Below are 18907 nucleotides of genomic sequence, written 5' to 3' on the forward strand. Positions count from 1 at the left end.
CCCATCAGGGTCTCACTGTGCGGGCCTGTTTAGCACCTCGGTGCTCGGGGGTTCTTCAAGCGCACCTAACCTACAGGATTATGCTCGTACTCATCGTAAAAAGCTGACTTCTTCTGGCTGCATAGATGGTATGTGCACATATGCACACACAGATTCATATGCACACCCACGCACACACCCATAAACATGCAGTACTTCTCGAAGGCAAGCCTAAGTCCACTGACTGATTCAACTGGAATCATAGCTCCCTTTGATGACACCTAGCACCTAAATGACAATCACCGCTTTCTTGTCCATAGCTTGGATCCGTGTTTCATCAGAGTTAATTGTAGTTAGACACACAGTACTTATTCATTGACTAGTTTGTTGAAATGTGAAATTTAGAACTGCATCATATATATGTATTGGTCTTATGGACAGTAAGTAAGCCATATTATAAAGAATAAGTCTTTCTCTGATCTTTTTAAACTTTTGTTCATTGTTATCCCTCATTTTACTTACTGACAGTGATCTAAATGAAATAAAGTAAACATAATGTTTATAAGTAGAAGAAAATATTTTGGCAATACTTTTATAAAATAAACATAGGATGAGAATATTTTAGAATCCCTAGTTGGAGAGCCTCACTCTTGTTAAAATATCTTAAGTGTTAATATTCAGATTGTCTTTTGAGGCTCGTGGAAGCTCGTGCCTGTTAATAGGAATGTTTATTAGCCCTTTCAGGATTAACTTTATTTAAAATGTTTTCTCATATATTCACAAATTTACTTAAGTCAGTAAAACATAGATTTACCAGAATTGCTGGCTCATCCCGCTTTTCTTTCTTTTGTATATTTCATTAAACACTTTGCCTCTATCATCAAGCCATTTTAATTTTAACCAGTACCCTCTCTCATTCCCTTCTGCATGTCACCTAATTCTAACCTTCTTATATATTTGTTTTTTCCCTCTTTTTTTAAGTGTTCTTCTTTTGGTAGCTGTTATGAATTTCAGGTACCTGTTTTTCTCTTTCTCAGACGCCACACGCGGTTCTGCTGTTAAAAGGTTTTCTATCTCATTTGCTCGACACCCAACCAATGGTACGTTTTGCTTTTATTTTAAAAGATATTCCCCTGCTTCATCCTTTTTTATTTTTCTTTTATTTCAAACTGTGGGGTATACAGTATCATTCATTTCTCCATTCTTAATTTCAGTTGGCATATAATTCCAACTTACTCACCTGAAGCATTGATACTGTCTAGCTCCCCTTTTCAGCTGTAATTTACATAATCACTTAACATCACTCATCAAACTTTTAAATGACCACGATGATGATGAGTTTTAATACTAAATTAGCACCTAAAAATCCCTTCTAATTTCTCAAGTGATCAGTCTACACAAATTTTAAAAATACAATTCATATTCTGTTTTCTTTTTCTTAATCATTTTAATTTTTTTCCCTAATTTGTTTTCTGATCACGTGATTGTTTTATTTAGTTACTTAATAGAAATACAGAGACACACTTGTCAAATAGCCAAATGAGATGTGTCTTTGAAAAGTTCTTGGGAACTAGGAGATGCAGATTTCACTGTGTAACATCATTTATCTGTGGCTCTTTGTCTAAAGCAAAACTCCGTTTGGTCTGGAGCAGTCTGAAAACTTCATCTAGCCCTCACTTTGTTCTCATATGGCAATATGGTTTGCTCTGGTGAAGCAATCAGTTTTGGTGTTTTTTGCTTTTTGTTTTTTGTTTTTTTTTTGGTACCACTGTTTTTTGCTAAAATTTGGAGAACTCACGATAGGAAGAAGACTAAGCTGAAAATCTAGAAAGCTAATTCAATACAATTCCATTTCTGAGGCTAACAATAAAGTGTTTCGTGCCCATTGTTGATAAACTGAATCCTTGCACTACTACTGCTTTCTTACACAGAGCTTGTTCTTCTGGGACAAAAGGGATTATTTACTGATCATTTTAAATAACTGAGGATCAAAGAATTTAAAGGAAAACATACATATTTTTGCTTTTCTTCGGAATGAAGTTGCTTTGATCCCCTGGAATTTTTTTTTTTTTTTTCTTTTTAACTGCAAATAAATCTTTCAAAAACTCGAGTCAGGTCTTTCAAAAACTTCTATGAAACAAAAGGGTTAAACACAGCTTATAGTTACTCTTGCCTGTCCGGATCCTTTTAACAGCACACTTAAGTAACAGTGCACTCCTGGAGGTGGAGTAAGAAGATCTCATCCTCAAACAAGAGAAAATTTGGCCTTAAAGCCTAATGTGCTTTCCCTCCCTTGTAGCTCTTTAAATGCTACTTTCTGAAGAAAAAGATCCTTATTTGATACAGCTGCAGCTTCTAAAGAACCCACATGCGTAAGAACCTCTTAGAAGAAAAACCGAAGTCACAAGAAACACAGAAGTCACAAAATCCTAAGAAGAGACATTGCAGGTTTAAGACTGACTGTAGTTTTTGTGCAGACTGCTTATGTATTTATTAGCCAGTATTGCAAGTTTTTTTTATAGGAGGAATCTGTGTTTACTGAAGCTTTAAAAAAAAGTTTGTGAAATTTAGCAGAAACTAGAGTAACTTTGTATTCCTTTGGCCGAGACTTTGGCTAAGATCCACACATGTGGGTTATCCACATGTGTGACTTAATGCATGTAAAATGAATTCCTTTCAACTCTAGAAATGTTTCTTTCGGGTTTTCAAGATTCTTTTTTTTTTTTGGTTTTCTTTTTTATACTGTGTTGTCTTATCTGTCCTATGAATTGTCATTTGACTCTTTTCACTTTTTATTTCCCCTCACTTTTATGTTCTTTCCATCTTAATACATATCATGGACTTACCCCTCCCTTCATCTTTAGTTCAAGGAACATGGTGAAACAAGTATCTTCTGACAGTGCTTTACCTTATTTTCTGGGCCTCTGTGCAGAACACCTACACCTCTATAGGTGCTGGTCCGTTTCCTCTGTGGAATGTCTAGGCTCCAGTGGTATGTTTTCATAGCTTCTAAACATGACAGCAGGGTGGCTTTTTAAATTGCTGCGCTAACCCTTTCCTTGTGCATTAAATGCAAAGTTTACTAAAGATAAGTGGGGAAATATGTCACCAGAGGAACTTACTGTATTGTTATTTGCCTGTTAGGAAATCTAACAGGCAAATGCAAGGAAGTAGTTGTTACAAAACACTTACAAAACATTCTGAGGAGAGGAGGAAAAAAAGCACATTGTTAAGTTTCGTGTAATGCCAAGAAAGGGTTTGCGTGTATTTGCATGTATCCTCTACTTTAAAAAACATAATACTTGTGCAAACCTAAATTTTTTAGTGCTTAATTTAGGTGCTTTAACTGCTGTTACGGTATTCTGTTTTGTTTTGTTTTTGAGTATATGTAATGTTACGTCATGCTTTGGTTTGCACCTGAAAAATCAAACAAACCGGTTTTATAAACCTTTTTGTTATTTTCATAGGAAGACTCGATTCTCTTTTAACCATACTTTCCCTACTTCAGCCAAGACTTAGGCAGTTCTCGGGTCACTCTTTCCTCCCCAAATTAAGTAAACAATCAGCCAAGTAAAATGAGCACATGCCTATTGAAGCGGAGAGTTTTGCAGTCTATTTGAGTTTGATTTTTAATTTTTATTTAATCATATTAGCCTTTATAGAAAATCTTAATCTAAGTGTTAAAAGTATTTCCTTTGGAGGAAAATTAGTTCGAATTTTGCAAAGAATAGCTGCAGAGGGACCTATTATTTCAGTTGTATATGAAAGCAATTTTAAAAGCCATTCGGTTGAATAAAGTTTAAATGAACAGGCTATTCATATAAAAAACAAATAACCTATATCCTACTTATTTTTAAAAAACTGTATTTAAGCATTTTTATTTCACTGATGGTATTAATAATATATATGTGCATGATTTGTTTCATGGAATTTTTGTATTTCTGTGCCATTGTTGAATGCAAACATGTCTGTATTTTGTATTGCTTTTTACTTGGCTTGACTTTACTCGACTAGCAATTTCAACAATAGCATTATTGAGTTAATTCAAAAAGGTAGGTAAATGTTTTAAAATTTCATTTTCAGCATAAATGAATGAATGTTGTTTACAGGTCACACTAGAGAGTCATTGGCCTTGGTATGACTAGAAGAGCTAATTTAAATCACTCTTCACAAGTAATTACAACATAATTATTCTTCAGTAAGAGGTTAATTTTAGCATTCTGGCATCAGGGACACATCATGGCATCAACTTACTCACCTTTCAAGTAGACCTGAAATTTTAAAGTAAAAACTGAAACAATATAATGTTTTCTGCTTCTCCCCACCCCCAGGTTTTAAGTATCATTCTCAGATTTTACCAAAATATAGAATGAAATTGTGTGCATGCTATACTATGTGATTACATTTGAAATGAAATCTTTGTCACATCTTGTTCCAATCCCATATCGCATAGCATCTGGCGTCATGACTTCAGAGATCTCATGTGTTTGCATGTGATATATTGGAAAGACCTAACCCGCATAGTTCTAAGCAGTCGTTGTCTTCCTTCATATGTAATGATTTTTTTAAATATCCAAATTTTTTTCTTTCTTTTTTTCAGGCTTTGAATTGTATTCCATGGTGCCATCTATTTGTCCTCTAGAAACTCTTCACAATGCCCTGTCTTTAAAGCAGGTGGATGAATTTCTTGCTTCCATTGCTTCTCCATCAAGTGAAGTTCCAAGGAAGACCCCTGAAATTTGTAGGAAAATTATTATTTTATTATTATTATTATTATTATATCATTTTGTGGCAGTAGATATTATCTGAATATAAAAAGAAATATAATAACAAACTCAAGTAGTGGTAGTGAATAGAATTTTAGGAGAAAAGGGGGTATACCGGAAGATTATTTGGAATTCTTTAGCATAATTACTATGCAGTGTGGTGCTTTTCGTGACTCCTCCCAAAAATCTTTCTCCTTCCAGAAAGGAAAAAGAAAAAAATCTAAGATCCAGCAATAGGGGTGCCTGGGTGGCTCAGTGGGTTAAGCCTCTGCCTTCAGCTCAGGTCATGATCCCAGGGTCTTGGGATCGAGCCCCGCATAGGGCTCTCTGCTCAGCAGGGAGCCTGCTTCCTCCTCTCTCTCTGCCTGCTTCTCTGCCTACTTGTGATCTCTGTCAAATAAATAAATAAATATTAAAAAAAAAAATAAGACCCAGCAATAGAAGTCAATAGTATAGAGTCATGGTCTTTTTTTTTTTTTTTCACATCCTTATCGTGTGTCATTTTATAATAAGCTTTTTTAAAAATTACAAAATATCATTTGTCATTAACCTACACAGGCACACATGCCCATCCCCACAACACCTTTGATTAGTCATACTGACCGAGAAGGCACTCTTGACTAAAGAGAACAGATTAGGACAGAAGGGTTTTCAAGTTACATTCTTCAGAAAATATTCTGAAAACGTTCATTCATTGTATGGAGAAAAGGGATTGATGGCTCAGGAAGGTTTGGAAACTGTTTATTATATTCCCCCTCCCTTTAGAGAGATAGAGTTACATTTGTGTAGAAATAGCTAAGATTCTTCTGTCAGGAAAGCTGTATACCTAGATTTTCCAAAACTTATTTTTTGTAAAAACACATTTTTGGTGACACATTCTTTAGCACTGTTGTAAGGGACATCATTTTGGGAAACCTGTAGAGCTACCTTTTTGGTGTGAGAAGTCAGTTGACTGCTGTCATTCTGAGCTCTATAGGATCCGTCAGCATGTTGGAACTTCTAGTTTAAGAAGCATACAGTTTGGGGAGAGCATGCTCTGCTCTGTTAAGAATCTTGCTGGGGTTAATCATATCTTTGGAAAGTCACAGACTTTCAATGTATACCTTTCTCCTTTTCATAAGTTGCATACTGTAAATCTGTTTCTCTGAAGAATGAAGCGGGAGGACTTGGAATGAAAGCCACTTTCATGTGTTGCTGGGTTCTCTTCTCTGGCTACCACACTGTATTATTCTAGAGAGTTCTGTTCACATTGTATTCTGTCTGAGTGGTGCCCCCTGCATTTCTGCAATATAGTGGGCTTCCCTTTTCTTCCATTTCCGGTAGTAGAGGTCAACATTGAATCATTAATGATAATGGAGAGATATCAGGGCATTCTAAAATACTTTTAGAAATGGTTTTAGGAAGTAGGTTTTAATTTCAGAGTTTTCATATGAATTTTTCTGATTCTGGGAACTAATAATACTGCAAATGAAATAACTTCTCCAAGCTCCGTGAAATCAAAGTTAGGAAAACAAAGCATGTTCAGATGCCTTTCTTCTCTGTTAGCTGATAGAATGGACAGTGCTTTTCCTCAGATTGCAGTAGAGAACCTGAATGAATTCTCATTTACCCTTTACCCTCTTTATTCTTGATGTTTCACTTCTTCCCTGGGCTAAGGATTTATGATCTTAAAATAGAGATGAAAGAAAGATTCTGATTATTAAATTAGAACTTAGGATAGATATCAATGCTATTTAGACTTTAGAAGATTTTCAGTGAATGACTTAAGGAAAATAGCAATAATGACTTCTGGGTTTTTTTGGAAAGAGAATTGTGGAATATTTACAAAAGGATCATCTTTGAAGGTACATTCATTTCTGTGATGCTGTTATATTATGTTGGCTTTATTTCTGGGGTTAGTGAATTCAGTTCATCAGAGTATATTATTGAGGTATATTAATGAAAAGAAGGATATCAAATTCCTTTTCCAGTTCAGATTAGCTCTTCTCTGTATCATGGATACAAGTTGTACCCCAACCTGTAGCTCTCTTAAAATTTCCTGCCGTTGCTTACTAAGGGAACTAGAGGAGAACGTAAATACAGTTAACACAGTTCATAGAATTGGATAAACCTTAGAGTCCATCTGGTTCTTTGGTCTTCAGTCTGTATTCCCAAGAGCTTTTGGAAATTCTATGAGGACAATGATGCTGAATGGTTAGGCCTTATGTCTTGCATGGCTGCTTCAACCAGAGTATCTCTTTTCATCCATTTTGTTTAAGATTTCATTTGGGAAAAATTTACTGTTTAAAGAAAAAAACTTAGAATACCATTGAGGAAATCAAGCAGTTAGTGGTCAAGCAAGACTAAAACCCAGGTCTTCTAAAGTATATGGTTTTTTCATTCTTTTTGAATAGTAAAGAAAATAGATGCCAATTAAAATAAAAGTTATCTGACTGACTTTTTTTATTTAGTATTTTATACTGTAACTGCAGAATTAATAGTAATCACAGTATATTTACATTACTTATACTTAATTCCCTGAACTGTCAAGGAATTTGTATCATGATGTAGACTATATTGATTTTGTGCTGTTTATAATAAAGAAGCTGACATTGTTAATCCTCTGTCACTCAGAAAGTCATTTTCCTCACTTAGGACAAATTTAATTTTGGGCTAACTAGTAGATAGCTTAAAATGGGACACTAACCCATGATGGGGAGGAGGTGTGGAAATGCTAATTGGATAAGTTAAAGAAGGAAGTTAACAGGATGAAAATATGCAAGCGGGAAAGAGCTTGGTAGCAATGTAGTGCTTTACATAGTACTTTAAGGATTTTTTCTTCATTTGTGTATTATGTCATTAATGACTACGTGGAGCTTCCACCAGTGGGATTTATATTCATTCAGTGTAGATAGATATCAGCCATCTAAGGCACACTTGGTGTAATTGGCCCACATATTTTTCAGAGACATGCTGTTTATTGCTATCAGGTCCTCCCCCCCAAAATCACAAAAACAGGCAAATCTGTATTTTGTTAACTCTCTGCCTCCTTTTGGTTGGGAACTCAGAAGCTCATCCCAGTAGCTAACCACCTCTGGCCTATCCTTCCCCAGAGAAGCTTATACTTAAGAATTATCCCTACTTTTCCTTTTTACACCTCTTAATTGCCCCACCTTGATTAGAAAGAAAAAAAAATCTTTAAAATTCCCTTGCATTAAGATAAATCTCAATTAGGTAATAGAGGAAGACAATTTGATTTATTACTTATAATCATATTAATTTATTCTTAACCAGAATAGTTTAATAGACCATAGTGTTCATGAATTAACTATCCCTTAATCTCCACCTCATATTTTTAAGGGAAAACAATTTGGCACCCTGTCTTTTTTTTTTAATCAGGCAATAAAAGTGTCATAAGCTCTCCGCCATCCCTTAAGAATCTGAGTTTCTATCAGGGCAGGATAAAATTATGTCTTTCGCTCTATTCTTGTTGGCACACCTTTAAAGATTTTTATTTATTTATTTGAGAGAGAGACAGTGAGAGAGAACGTGAGAGAGGAGTAGGTCAGAGGGAGAAGCAGACTCCCCATGGAGCTGGGAGCCCTGTGTGGGACTTGATCCCAGTACTCCAGGACCATGACCGGAGCTGAAGGCAGCCGCCCAACCAACTGAGTCACCCAGATGCCCCTTGGCATACCTTTAGTAAATACTGTTAAATGCTTATTATTTACAGTAGAAACAAAACATCTATTTGGCTAAGAGCATGAGAGAACTTTTTATAGGAAAGATGATTTTGCTGAATTTACTCTCTAAACCTTACGTTGTTTATTTTTTCCTGTAATGTGTATTCATAAGTCCACTAAATATGTCATTAGAAACTTCTAAAATGTAAAGACTTGGCAGGAAATTACTGAACTGCCATATCTGTTGTGTTTTTTTTTTCTTTCAGCCTCTGCAGCTTCACGTTCCAGTCCAGTAATGAGAAGAAAAATAACTTTAAATACTTATACACCTGCAAAGATCCTCCCAACACCACCAGCTACCTTAAAGGGTATGAAAGCAAGCAGCAAGCCAGGTTAGGACTACTTGTGAATTTATGGATTCTGTATAGCAATCAGAGGAGTAAAAATAGCTTGCTTTTTGAGTTTAAAATCTATTTTTACGAAAGATCATTACAATTCCTAGAGTTAAAAACTGTTACGGTAGTCCATTGATGTATTTGTATTTTTTTTCTCTTTTGGCTCTCCCACCCCTGTATCTGTTAATAAAAATTATTTCATACTTAACATGTTTCTGCAAACTAACTTATGAACTTTTTGCTTTTCTTTTGAGCCTAGGCATTATTTTAGTCCTTTTATATGAAATTTTTTTGTCTTCCTTTACAGTGGCTTAATTTTCCATTCTCAGTCTAATGGTAAGAATACCAAATTCAACTATCTTTTATCAACTTTTTTCTGTTTGTTTCCTTTTGTGTGTGTGTGTGTGTGTGTGTGTGTGTGTTTTAAGATTTTATTTTTTTAAGTAATGTACTCAAGCTGGGGCTTGAACTCACAACCCCAGGATCAAGAGTCATGCTCTACCAACTGACCCAGCCAAGTGCCCCAACTTTTTTCTGTTTTTAGTTTTGGGCATATTTGATTGTGTGGTTGAGCCTTCCTGAAACTGTATCTTATTCTGACTTCCACAGTGTACTCTGTCTTGGTGTTCTTTACCTTTATCTGATTCTTCTACTCTTCTTGTTTGAGGGTCCTTCTTCCTACTTTCCTATACTAAATAAGGACATTCAGCTGTTCTTTTTTTCTTAACCTATACTTCTTTTCTTCAGAGAATTCTAGGCAGCTCTGAGTTTTTGACTGTATCCTCACTGGAAATCTCTTAATTCTTTGCCTCATGTTAGTGCGCTCAAATATTCTTTTGGTTAACAGTTCATGCTTGGGAGTGGGAGGAACCTAGATTAAAATCTCAACTCTACTACTTGTTAGCTGTATGATCTTGGGTATGTTACTTAACTTCCCTGATTCTTGGTTTCATAGTCATAACATCAAGGTAATAGTGCCTCTTAAAGGTTGGCAGAAATGAATCCAATAATATTATAAAGTACTTGACACACGCAGTAAACACTCACTAAATGTTAGCTGCTGTTATTGTCACAGTGTTGCAAACTGTTCTCTTCACTTCCCCCCAAATAAATCCCTGTGATACTCAAGTCATTTTTCTTCTTCTAAAATGTTCTCCCATTACTTCCCACTCTTGAAGACCCAATCCAGCCCCCTCCACTGGTGATATTTCTAGGATTACCAAGACAAGAGCTCTGATGACACTCCGCTACTGACTTGATATTTATACCTAATTATAGCTTTGTCAGATTATCAGGCTTTAATAAGTTAAAGACAATATCTTAAATATATTTAAACTTAGTACATTCTAAATAATCAGAATATGCAGGTATAGACAACTGAAATCTTAAATATAATCTTAAATATAAAACTTAATATCTGAGTATCTTAAATATAAATTATGGTATATTCCATATATAACTCAAAGCTAACATTTATATAGTTTTTTATGCTACAAAGAGCTTTTTTACTCTTATATTTCTAAACATGGCCCATGGCCATGCCATTATGGATGAAAAGTTACAGAGAGGTTGTGACTTACTCCTGTTCATATAACTGTTAATTGGTAGGCCTCGGACCTGAATACTCTTTGAATCATGGTACATTGTTGTTCTCTATATATTAGACACATAATAAATGCATTATTTCATAAGCATTTTTAAATAATGATGAAATGGTATTGTATTTGACTTTCCAAATAGAAACCACTAAAAGTCAATCTTGCATTTCTGGGATAAACCTTACTTGGTCATGATGAATAATTTATTTATATGTTGCTGAATTCACTTTGACTTTGATGATTTGGGCACCTGCATTTGTGAAAGATAGTGACTGGTCTGTAGTTGGGTTTTTTGTTTGTTTTCTTTGTTTTTGTAATATCTTTTAGATTTTGGTATCAGATTGATTCTGGCTTCATGAAATGATTTGGGTAGTATTTCTTCCTCTTTCTATTTTCTGAATGAGTTTTTGTAAGATGGGTATTTCTTAAATTTTGATAGAATTAATTTTCTGTTTCATTTTAGTGATGGCTTTGATAACTTGTAGTTTTCAAGGAATTTGTTCATTTTATCTAAGTTGTCAACTTTCTTGTTACTTTATTATCCTTTAATGAATGTGGTAATAACTTCTATAATTCATGATACTGATAATTTGTGTTGTGGTTTTTTTTTTTTTCTCTATTACCCTTACTAGGGAATTATCCATTCTGTTGGTGTTTTCAAAGAGCTAGATTTTAGCTGTTTGTTTTATATTTCATTGATTTCCACTCTTTAATATTTTCTTCCTTCTACTTATTTTATATTTATTTTCTATTTCTAGTTTCTAAATCACTTTTTGTGAGACATTTCTTCTCTTACTATATAAACATTTAAAGCTGTAAATTTCCCTCTTTTAGCTACACCTCACAAAAGTTAAATTTTATTTTCATTCTCAATTAAAAATATTTTCTAATTTACATTGTGATTTATTCTTTGAGTCATGGAGTATTTAGAAACATATTGGTTAATTTCTAAATATTTGGGGGGTGGGGATTTGATCTTGTTACTAATTCCTTGTTTCATTGCATTGCAATTACAAAACATATGCTGTTTTGTAACATACACGGATTGCAGTCTTTTAAATGTGAAACTTTTTTATGGCTTACCATTTGGACTTGGTACATCTTAAATGTATCAAGAGCACTAGAAAAGAAATTTGATTCCATAGTTCAGTAATGTAATGTTCTATCAGTACCCATTAGGTCAGAATTGCTGATAATCGTATTCAGATCTTCTGTGTCTTTACCATTTTGAGGGGTGGGAACAGGTGCATAGGAGGAAAGTTTCTCACTGTTGTATCAATTGCTTAGAGAGCAATTTTCACTCAACTGTGGAATTGTCTTTTTCTACCTTTAATTCAGTCAGTTTTTATTCTGTGCTTTGAAGCTTTTTTATTATGTACATACATATTTGATATGACTTCCTAATGTATTGACTCATTTCTCATCATGAAATTTCCCTCTGATTCCTAGTAATGGTTTGTCTTCAAGTTTATTTAATCTGTTGTGAATTTTGCTACTTCACATTTCTCATGCTTGCTGTATGCATGGAGTATTTTACAAATAGTCTGTGTCTTCATTTTTTTTTTTTTTTAGTAGAATCTTTTTATTCAGAAAATAAAACCCAAAAAAACAAAAAAAGTTTTCCAACCATACACAGGAGGGGTTTGGGTAGGGGGGGTGTCTGTCCATCTAGCCCCAGCCCCCAGCCCATGTGGTTTTGGCAGCAATAAGGGGTGTGGGGTAATGGCCCCCAAAATAAAAATGGTGTTATCTGTATGTCTGGGAAGGAGAGGGGTACAAAAGCCGTGGTGAGTGGTGGGGGGCAAGGACGGATGAGGTCAGTACTGGGAACAACGCAGGTGGGAGGCCACTTCCATAGCATTTCTTGTTGATCATACCACCATGGACACATTCTTTGCCCATCAGCAGAACTAGCGTCTTGGCAGTCATGGTGACAGTGATGTTGAAAGTGGGGGCTCCACTGGTGCTCTTGGTACGAAGATGCATGGTAAATTCCCCGTCCTGCAGCAGTGAGTCCCAGATAACAGGACGTTTCTGGCCTCCAGGTGTCAGCCCGTTCACGAAAAAACTTGACCAGTCTTTGCCAACCAGGACACCAACCTCAGCTGGCATGATGCTGATGAAGGTTTTCCGAGGGACCTCGGCCCAGACGGAGGGCAAGGTCCTTATAGGCCACGATGGCCGCGTCCTGACAGGTCTCGTCCACCATGAGGTTGTAGATGTAGGTGTTTCACCCGGCCATGGCTCTGCTGCTGGGGCTGCTCTGGGCGTTGCTGCTGCTGGGCCTCCGGCTGACATGTGAGGGTAGGCAGAGAGCTCGGGGCGCGCTGACCTCCAGACCTCGACTCTGCTCTCTGCTGTGTCCTTGTATTTAAGAAATTTTGTTGTTGTTGTTGTAGGCAACATACATTTGGCTTTTTAAAAAAGCCCATTCTAACAATATAGTTGAAATGTTTATAATTCATTAACATTGTAATTATTGATATGGTTGGGTTAGATCTACTATTTTATTATATTTTCTGTTTATATATTCTGATTGCTATTCTTTTATTCTTTTTTGCCTTGTTTTGTATTAATTTAGTATTTTTTAGTATTTTATTTTAACTTATCTATTAACTTTCTAGCTTTATCTTTTTGAATTATTCTTTTATTGGCAGCTGTAAATACGCATCTCTCACTTTTCATGGTCTACTTAGAGATAATTTTATACTCAAAATGTGCGAAGTGTTGCAACTATAGGTTCGTTTACCTTCCTCTCCTCTCATCCTTAACACATAGTTATCTATGTGTGTTACTTCCACATATATTATAAAGGCTATAATATAGTGTTGGAATATTTGTTTTAAGTAGTCATATATGTATTTTAAAGAAATTAAGAAGAGAAAAAAAGTCTTTTATTTATCCACACGTTAGCCATATCAGTTTTTATTCCTTTTTCTAAGTCTTTGTTTCCATCTGGTTTTGCTTTCAACCTGAATCTTTTTAGCATTTCTTATACTGCAGATCTGTTTCTGTATTTGAAAAAGTCTTTATTTCACCTTTATTCCTGGAAAGTAGTTTTGCTGGATAGACAATTCTAGGAAGAAAGTGTTTTGTTTGTTCGTTTGTTGTTGTTACTGTTTTCAGCATTTAAAAGGTGGTGTTCCCATTTTCTGGTTCCTATTGTTTCTGATAAGAAGTATTTGCTAATTTGAATTGTTCCAGTGTATGCTGTGGATTGATGAATTATTTTTTTTCTGCCTGCTTTGAGTATTTTACCTTTATCTTTGACAAAGTCTCAGCAGTTTGACTATGGCAAGCCTGCCCAGGACTTTTTTTTTTTTTTTAAAGATTTTATTTATTTATTTGACAGACAGAGATCACAAGTAGGCAGAGAGTCAGGCAGAGAGAGAGGGGGAAGCAGGCTCCCTGCAGAGCAGAGAGCCCCATGCGGGGCTCGATCCCAGGACCCTGGGAATCATGACCCGAGCCGAAGGCATTTAACCCACTGAGCCACCCAGGCACCCCTTTTTTTTTTTTTTTTAATAATTTGGATTGATGTTCACTTTTTCCTCTCCATTCTGCTGTTAACCTATCTCATAGATTATTATTTCAGATATTTATTTATTCTTTAGTTTTAGACACTTTTTGATTCTTCTAATTTTTTTCTCTTCGGCGATTTCCTATATTCCTATATTCTTATTCATTATAAGCAACCTTTTCCTTTGTTCTTGAGTATAGTTAAAGTGCTTGCTTTAAAATTCTTGCGTAACTGGGACGCCTGGGTGGCTCAGTGGGTTAAGCCACTGCCTTCGGCTCGGGTCATGATCCTGGGGTCCTGGGATCGAGTCCCGCATCGGGCTCCTTGCTCGGCAGGGAGCCTGCTTCCTCCTCTCTCTCTGCCTGCCTCTCTGCCTGCTTGTGTGTACTCTCTCTCTCTGACAAATAAATAAAATCTTTAAAAAAAAAAAAAAAAATTCTTGCGTAACTAACTGCTCTGGCTGATCTCGGGATTGGTCTCTATCAATTTATCCATTCTCAAGAAGAAAGATGTTTTCCTGTTTCTTCATACATTGAGGAATTTTGGATTGTGTCCTAGACATTATGAATGAGATGTATAAACTCCAGACTGTTATTTTTGTTATGTTTCTCACAAGACTATTGAGTTGTTTGGGTTCTTGTAAAGCAAAGAGTTAACCTTGACGGAACTCAGATTGCAAAACTGTGTCCCTTGAAGTCATTGGCAGCTAACATTTCACTTCATTTCTTTTAGCCTCAGCTGGATGACTTGGAGCTTACCCTGCTCATGCCATAAATATGATCAGGGTTTATACAAAGAATGGGGGGCTTTCCCTTTCTGAGATCACCCACCTGACTTCCAGCAGCTGTAGTTGTTCCAGTACTTATCTTCTGGTTCTTAATGCTAAGAATGAGTTTTATGTTGGAGTTTTAGTCAGTGCACATGGTTCAGACTAGATACTCTGGATACTGTCCTCAGGCCAAAAGCTTTTTTTTTTTCTTTTCTTTCTTTTTTTTTTTTGAGAGCGACAGCTTGTGAGCCATGAGCTAGGGGCTGGGCACGGTGGGGTGGGGGGGTGCTGGGAGGGTGGGGAACAAACAGGCAAAAGGAGAGGGAGAGAGAGAATCCCAAGCAGGCTCCACACCCAGAGCAGAGCCCAACGTGGTCACAACCTTGAGATCATGACCTGAGCTGAAATCAAGAGTCAGGCATTCAACTGACTGAGGCACCCAGGCACCCCATTTTTTTTTAAGGCCAGAAGCTTTTTCAAAAATATATGTGTGTTGGGGGGACTCAGCACTTCTTCCAAGTGTTGATTTTTTCCATTGTATGCCTGCTTTTGTTTACTCTGCAGGGTCTTCAAATAGTTGTTTTTTATATTTTGTCTTGAGTTTATACTTGTTATCTGCAGAAGAATTGGTGTTACAGAAGCTTCCCATCTGGACCGGAAGTATAATCTGGCTTAGAATAATTTTTTAGTAACTCATTAGGGCTTGATTTTCGTTTGGATATAGAAGGATGAATTCTAAATCAAGAATGTCTGTAGTTTTCTAACCTTCAGATTTTTATTTTTTTGTACAAGATTTTATTTATTTATTTGACAAAGAGCACACAAGCAGGGGGAGGGGAGGGAGAAGCGGGCTTCCCACTGAGCAGGGAGGACCCTGAGATCATGACCTGAACTCGAGTCAGATGCTTAACCAACTGAGCCACCCAGGCACCCCATCTTCAGGCTTTTTAAATAGTGATGACATAAAAGATAGAGTAGAAAATAGATGTTTTTAGGGATATGATGAGTTTTAAACATACTAAGTTTATGTTTCCTGTCAGTTACCTATACAGAGATTTCTATTGGAATATACAGGATATACAAATCTTGAAGTAAGGGAAAAGATCTGGGACCAGAGTGTACATTTGAAGATCATTAGCACAATAGATAGTAGTTAAAAATGATGAATAAATTAGTTTTCTAGGAAGAATGTAGAGTGAAAAGAGAAATTTTTTGTGAACATGGCCCATTGAAATTACTTTTTTGTATTAGTGTTGAATTCTAAAAAGTTAAAAGGTTAAAAATGCTCTGTTGAATGTTTATAATGTTTCATTTACATCACAATTATGAAGTAATTATTTTATCACTTAGCAGTATTATTTGAACATGAATTCTTGTGAAAATCTAAGCAATAGTTTTCTTTTTTTGTATAGCTACCAGCGGACCTTCTAATGCAGTTGTTCCTAATACCTCATCTCGAAAAAAGAATATAACTAACAAAACAGAAATGCATGAACACAAAAAGACCACTGGGAAAAAGAAATGAAATCTTAGCAGAAGCTGGAACTCCTTAAATATATAAAAGTCATATGTTCAATAGAAAAGGACACATAATAAACCTTGACTGAAAACTGTCAAAGCAAGTAGCTTATGTTTCTCTTATACATCTCTGAATTCATTTTAGAATATGTTAAATCTAGAGAATTCTTTGTATATATTCAGGTAAGGAACTTTTCTCATGATCTTGAAATGTTTAAGACAATGTTTATTAACATTTTATGAGTACCAAAAGTTATAGCAAGGTAGGTCTGTCATTCTTAATGTTATGTTTACGGTGTACCTTTGGTAAAGACAAGGACAGAAAAGCCCAGATAGCTTGTACCAGTGTCACACCAATAATGCTGTTTACTTAAGAATCTGTGAGGTGACCTCTATATCCACTTTCATTTTCATGGGATTTTATCTTAGCTGTAAAAACCTGTAGCTTGGGTTAGAATTTGACAGTCAGGATTACTGATGCAGATTTTTTTAAGTGTATTTCCAAAGAGATTTCATTGACCATTTAGATTAGAAACATTTTCTCCCAATTGTTAGAATTACATATATGCTGCAATATTTAATAACTGGAGTATTAACATATGGGTTATTTTTTCAATCTGTGCTTTGAGTTTTTTTATTATATGTTATTTAAAATATTACATATACAGCTGGAATAACTACACCTTTATGCACATAAATTTCTTATATTAATTTGTAGAAAATATTTTCTTTATATATTTCCTTACCATAAGGTGCTTTTGCTCATCAGGAAAATTTTGCTTCGTGTGTTGGGAAGAAAGACATCTTTAGATTTTTTTTTAAAGAGATATAGTTGACAAGTTTATAAATGTTACACTTATTTTCAAAGTTCTTTTTAGATCTAAGGAAATCAGTTCAAAAATGGGTATCATCAATGTGAGAAAAATGTCTGAATTCTGTAGTTGGTAGATATTATCTATAGCACCTCTTTTTAGCATTTCTACTCTTATCTCTAGTGTATTAGTTGATCTCACTAAGAAAGCTTAAAGATAGAACATTTGAAATAAATGCTCTTTTCAAATGATTAGATTTTGAAAGGAAATTGAGATCATTGTTTTGTGATTTCATCTATGATGTGAAAAAATATTTATTATCCTTGGTGCTTTTTCCCCCCTAATGCACAAATAATTATAAACCACTTGAAATGACTTAAACTGTAAACCAAACAGTACAACCTGATAAGAATTCCATGCATTGCCAGTCAGGTCACTTAAATTGCTAAAGCTTTAGTTTGAAGCTTATGTTCAGGAAATTACTGAATTCTCATATGAACACAACTATTAAAATTTTTCAGGAGACTCTCCTAACTCTAGGTCATCATCTAAGAATTGACTTTTAGAAAATAAGCATATTATGTGTTAGTTTTAAAAGTACCAGATACAGGAGTCACAAATATATATAATTATACAAGTTTATATACTTCACTTGAATGTAATTGTATTATGTGGAGACATGTCTTGTAAACAGTTGAATGTACCTAAGCTTTCTGTATGTGAAAATGTTAATGTGCTCAGTGTGGGAGTAAGAAACTCCTTTTATTTTTTAAGTGGAACTGAATTAAAATATTTTACTTCAGTATCAGAGTGACTTAAATGACAAATTATTTTTTATTCCTGTTCTTTATCTTTCCTTTTAGCTTTCAAAATAGAAGTAAATGAAGAAAACTATTTGATTATTAAACAGTGCTATCTTAGTTGTGAAATAAAACTTGCTGTTGGCCATACACATTGCAATATATTTCCTAGAAATTAACTAGAAGAGTTCAGCATAGCTCACTTTTTCCATTGTTATACAAGAACTGTGATTTGACTGTAGTCACTAAACTCAGTAATATTTTTGTATAGACTGGACAGTCTTATTTCAAAGAATCTTTTAATCCTTTTCTGAAGCAACAAAAAGGCTTATACATAAGAGCAAGAAATGATAGTTACCCCTATTTAGTGGAAGTTGGACGGAACCATCTGTTTCTCAAGTGATTCTGTCCCTGGAAGGTATATTTTTCGTTTGTTTTAAATACTGGAAGATACTGCTTGCGACCTAGTCCTCCGCCTGGCAAAGAGATGAGAAGGCGCTGCCCGAGCAACTGCCCAGCCATTCTGGGGTTTTGATCTTAGAGTACGTTATTCATTCTTCCCATCCTTAACCATACATCTGAACTCAGACTTAACTTTGCCCTTGAAGTTGTGCTGGTGGCTTTTGCTGCCCTGGTTGTATTGAGGTCTCATAGCCCATCCTCAACAGGAAATATTCGGGGTGGGGGGTTATTCCCCAACCTCAGGTTAAGGAGCAAAATGTGCTGAACAGCTGTTCTCGTGTTTCCTTTGAGCAGGAAATGGAGGCAGAAGAAAAACAGTAAAGGGACAGAGAACTTGTAACAGTGTGCTTAGTGTATACATGGAGCAAAAGGGCAATAGATGGCCACGGAGAGAGACAAGTTGAATGTACACTTCTTCAAGAAATACTTCATTAAAACTCTTTAGACAAGACAGAAGTCTGTTTCGAACAGTAGTACCCAGATTTCCCTCCAGGTTTTCTGGCTCTGCTCTGCATGTCCACTATTACCTAGTTTCATGCCAGTTTGAACTAAGATCTTACCTTTTTGTCTGGTTTTCATCCTTGACGAAAAGTCCTCAGTATTTTCTTTTGCTCTTATCAAAGTTT

The 18907-nt window shown here is 35.4% G+C and overlaps 1 protein-coding gene and 1 pseudogene across 10 annotated transcripts in view; one reads left to right on the forward strand and one right to left on the reverse strand.

The window, feature by feature from the left end:
• LOC111148222 (diphosphoinositol pentakisphosphate kinase 2) overlaps nt 1-17824 on the forward strand; it is a 78415-nt gene extending 60591 nt beyond the window's left edge. For 4 of the 10 annotated variants that reach the window (XM_022504689.1, XM_022504690.1, XM_022504693.1 and 1 more), the window contains 3 exons: nt 4580-4720; nt 8674-8799; nt 16102-17824. In XM_022504689.1, the coding sequence (XP_022360397.1) occupies nt 4580-4720; nt 8674-8799; nt 16102-16214 (380 nt within the window). In that variant the 3' untranslated portion in view covers nt 16215-17824. Of the gene's footprint in view, nt 1-8; nt 129-1016; nt 1080-2911; nt 2972-4579; nt 4721-8673; nt 8800-16101 lie in introns of all 10 variants that reach the window. The other 6 variants (XM_022504685.1, XM_022504684.1, XM_022504687.1 and 3 more) reach the window with 3 other exon arrangements.
• On the reverse strand, nt 12218-12642 carry LOC111148223 (annotated as a pseudogene).
• Nucleotides 17825-18907: the final 1083 nt, after the last annotated feature.

The sequence above is a fragment of the Enhydra lutris genome, unplaced genomic scaffold, assembly GCF_002288905.1.
Source record: "Enhydra lutris kenyoni isolate GAN:26980312 unplaced genomic scaffold, ASM228890v2 scaffoldscaffold19, whole genome shotgun sequence".
In the NCBI taxonomy this organism is placed as follows: domain Eukaryota; kingdom Metazoa; phylum Chordata; class Mammalia; order Carnivora; family Mustelidae; genus Enhydra; species Enhydra lutris.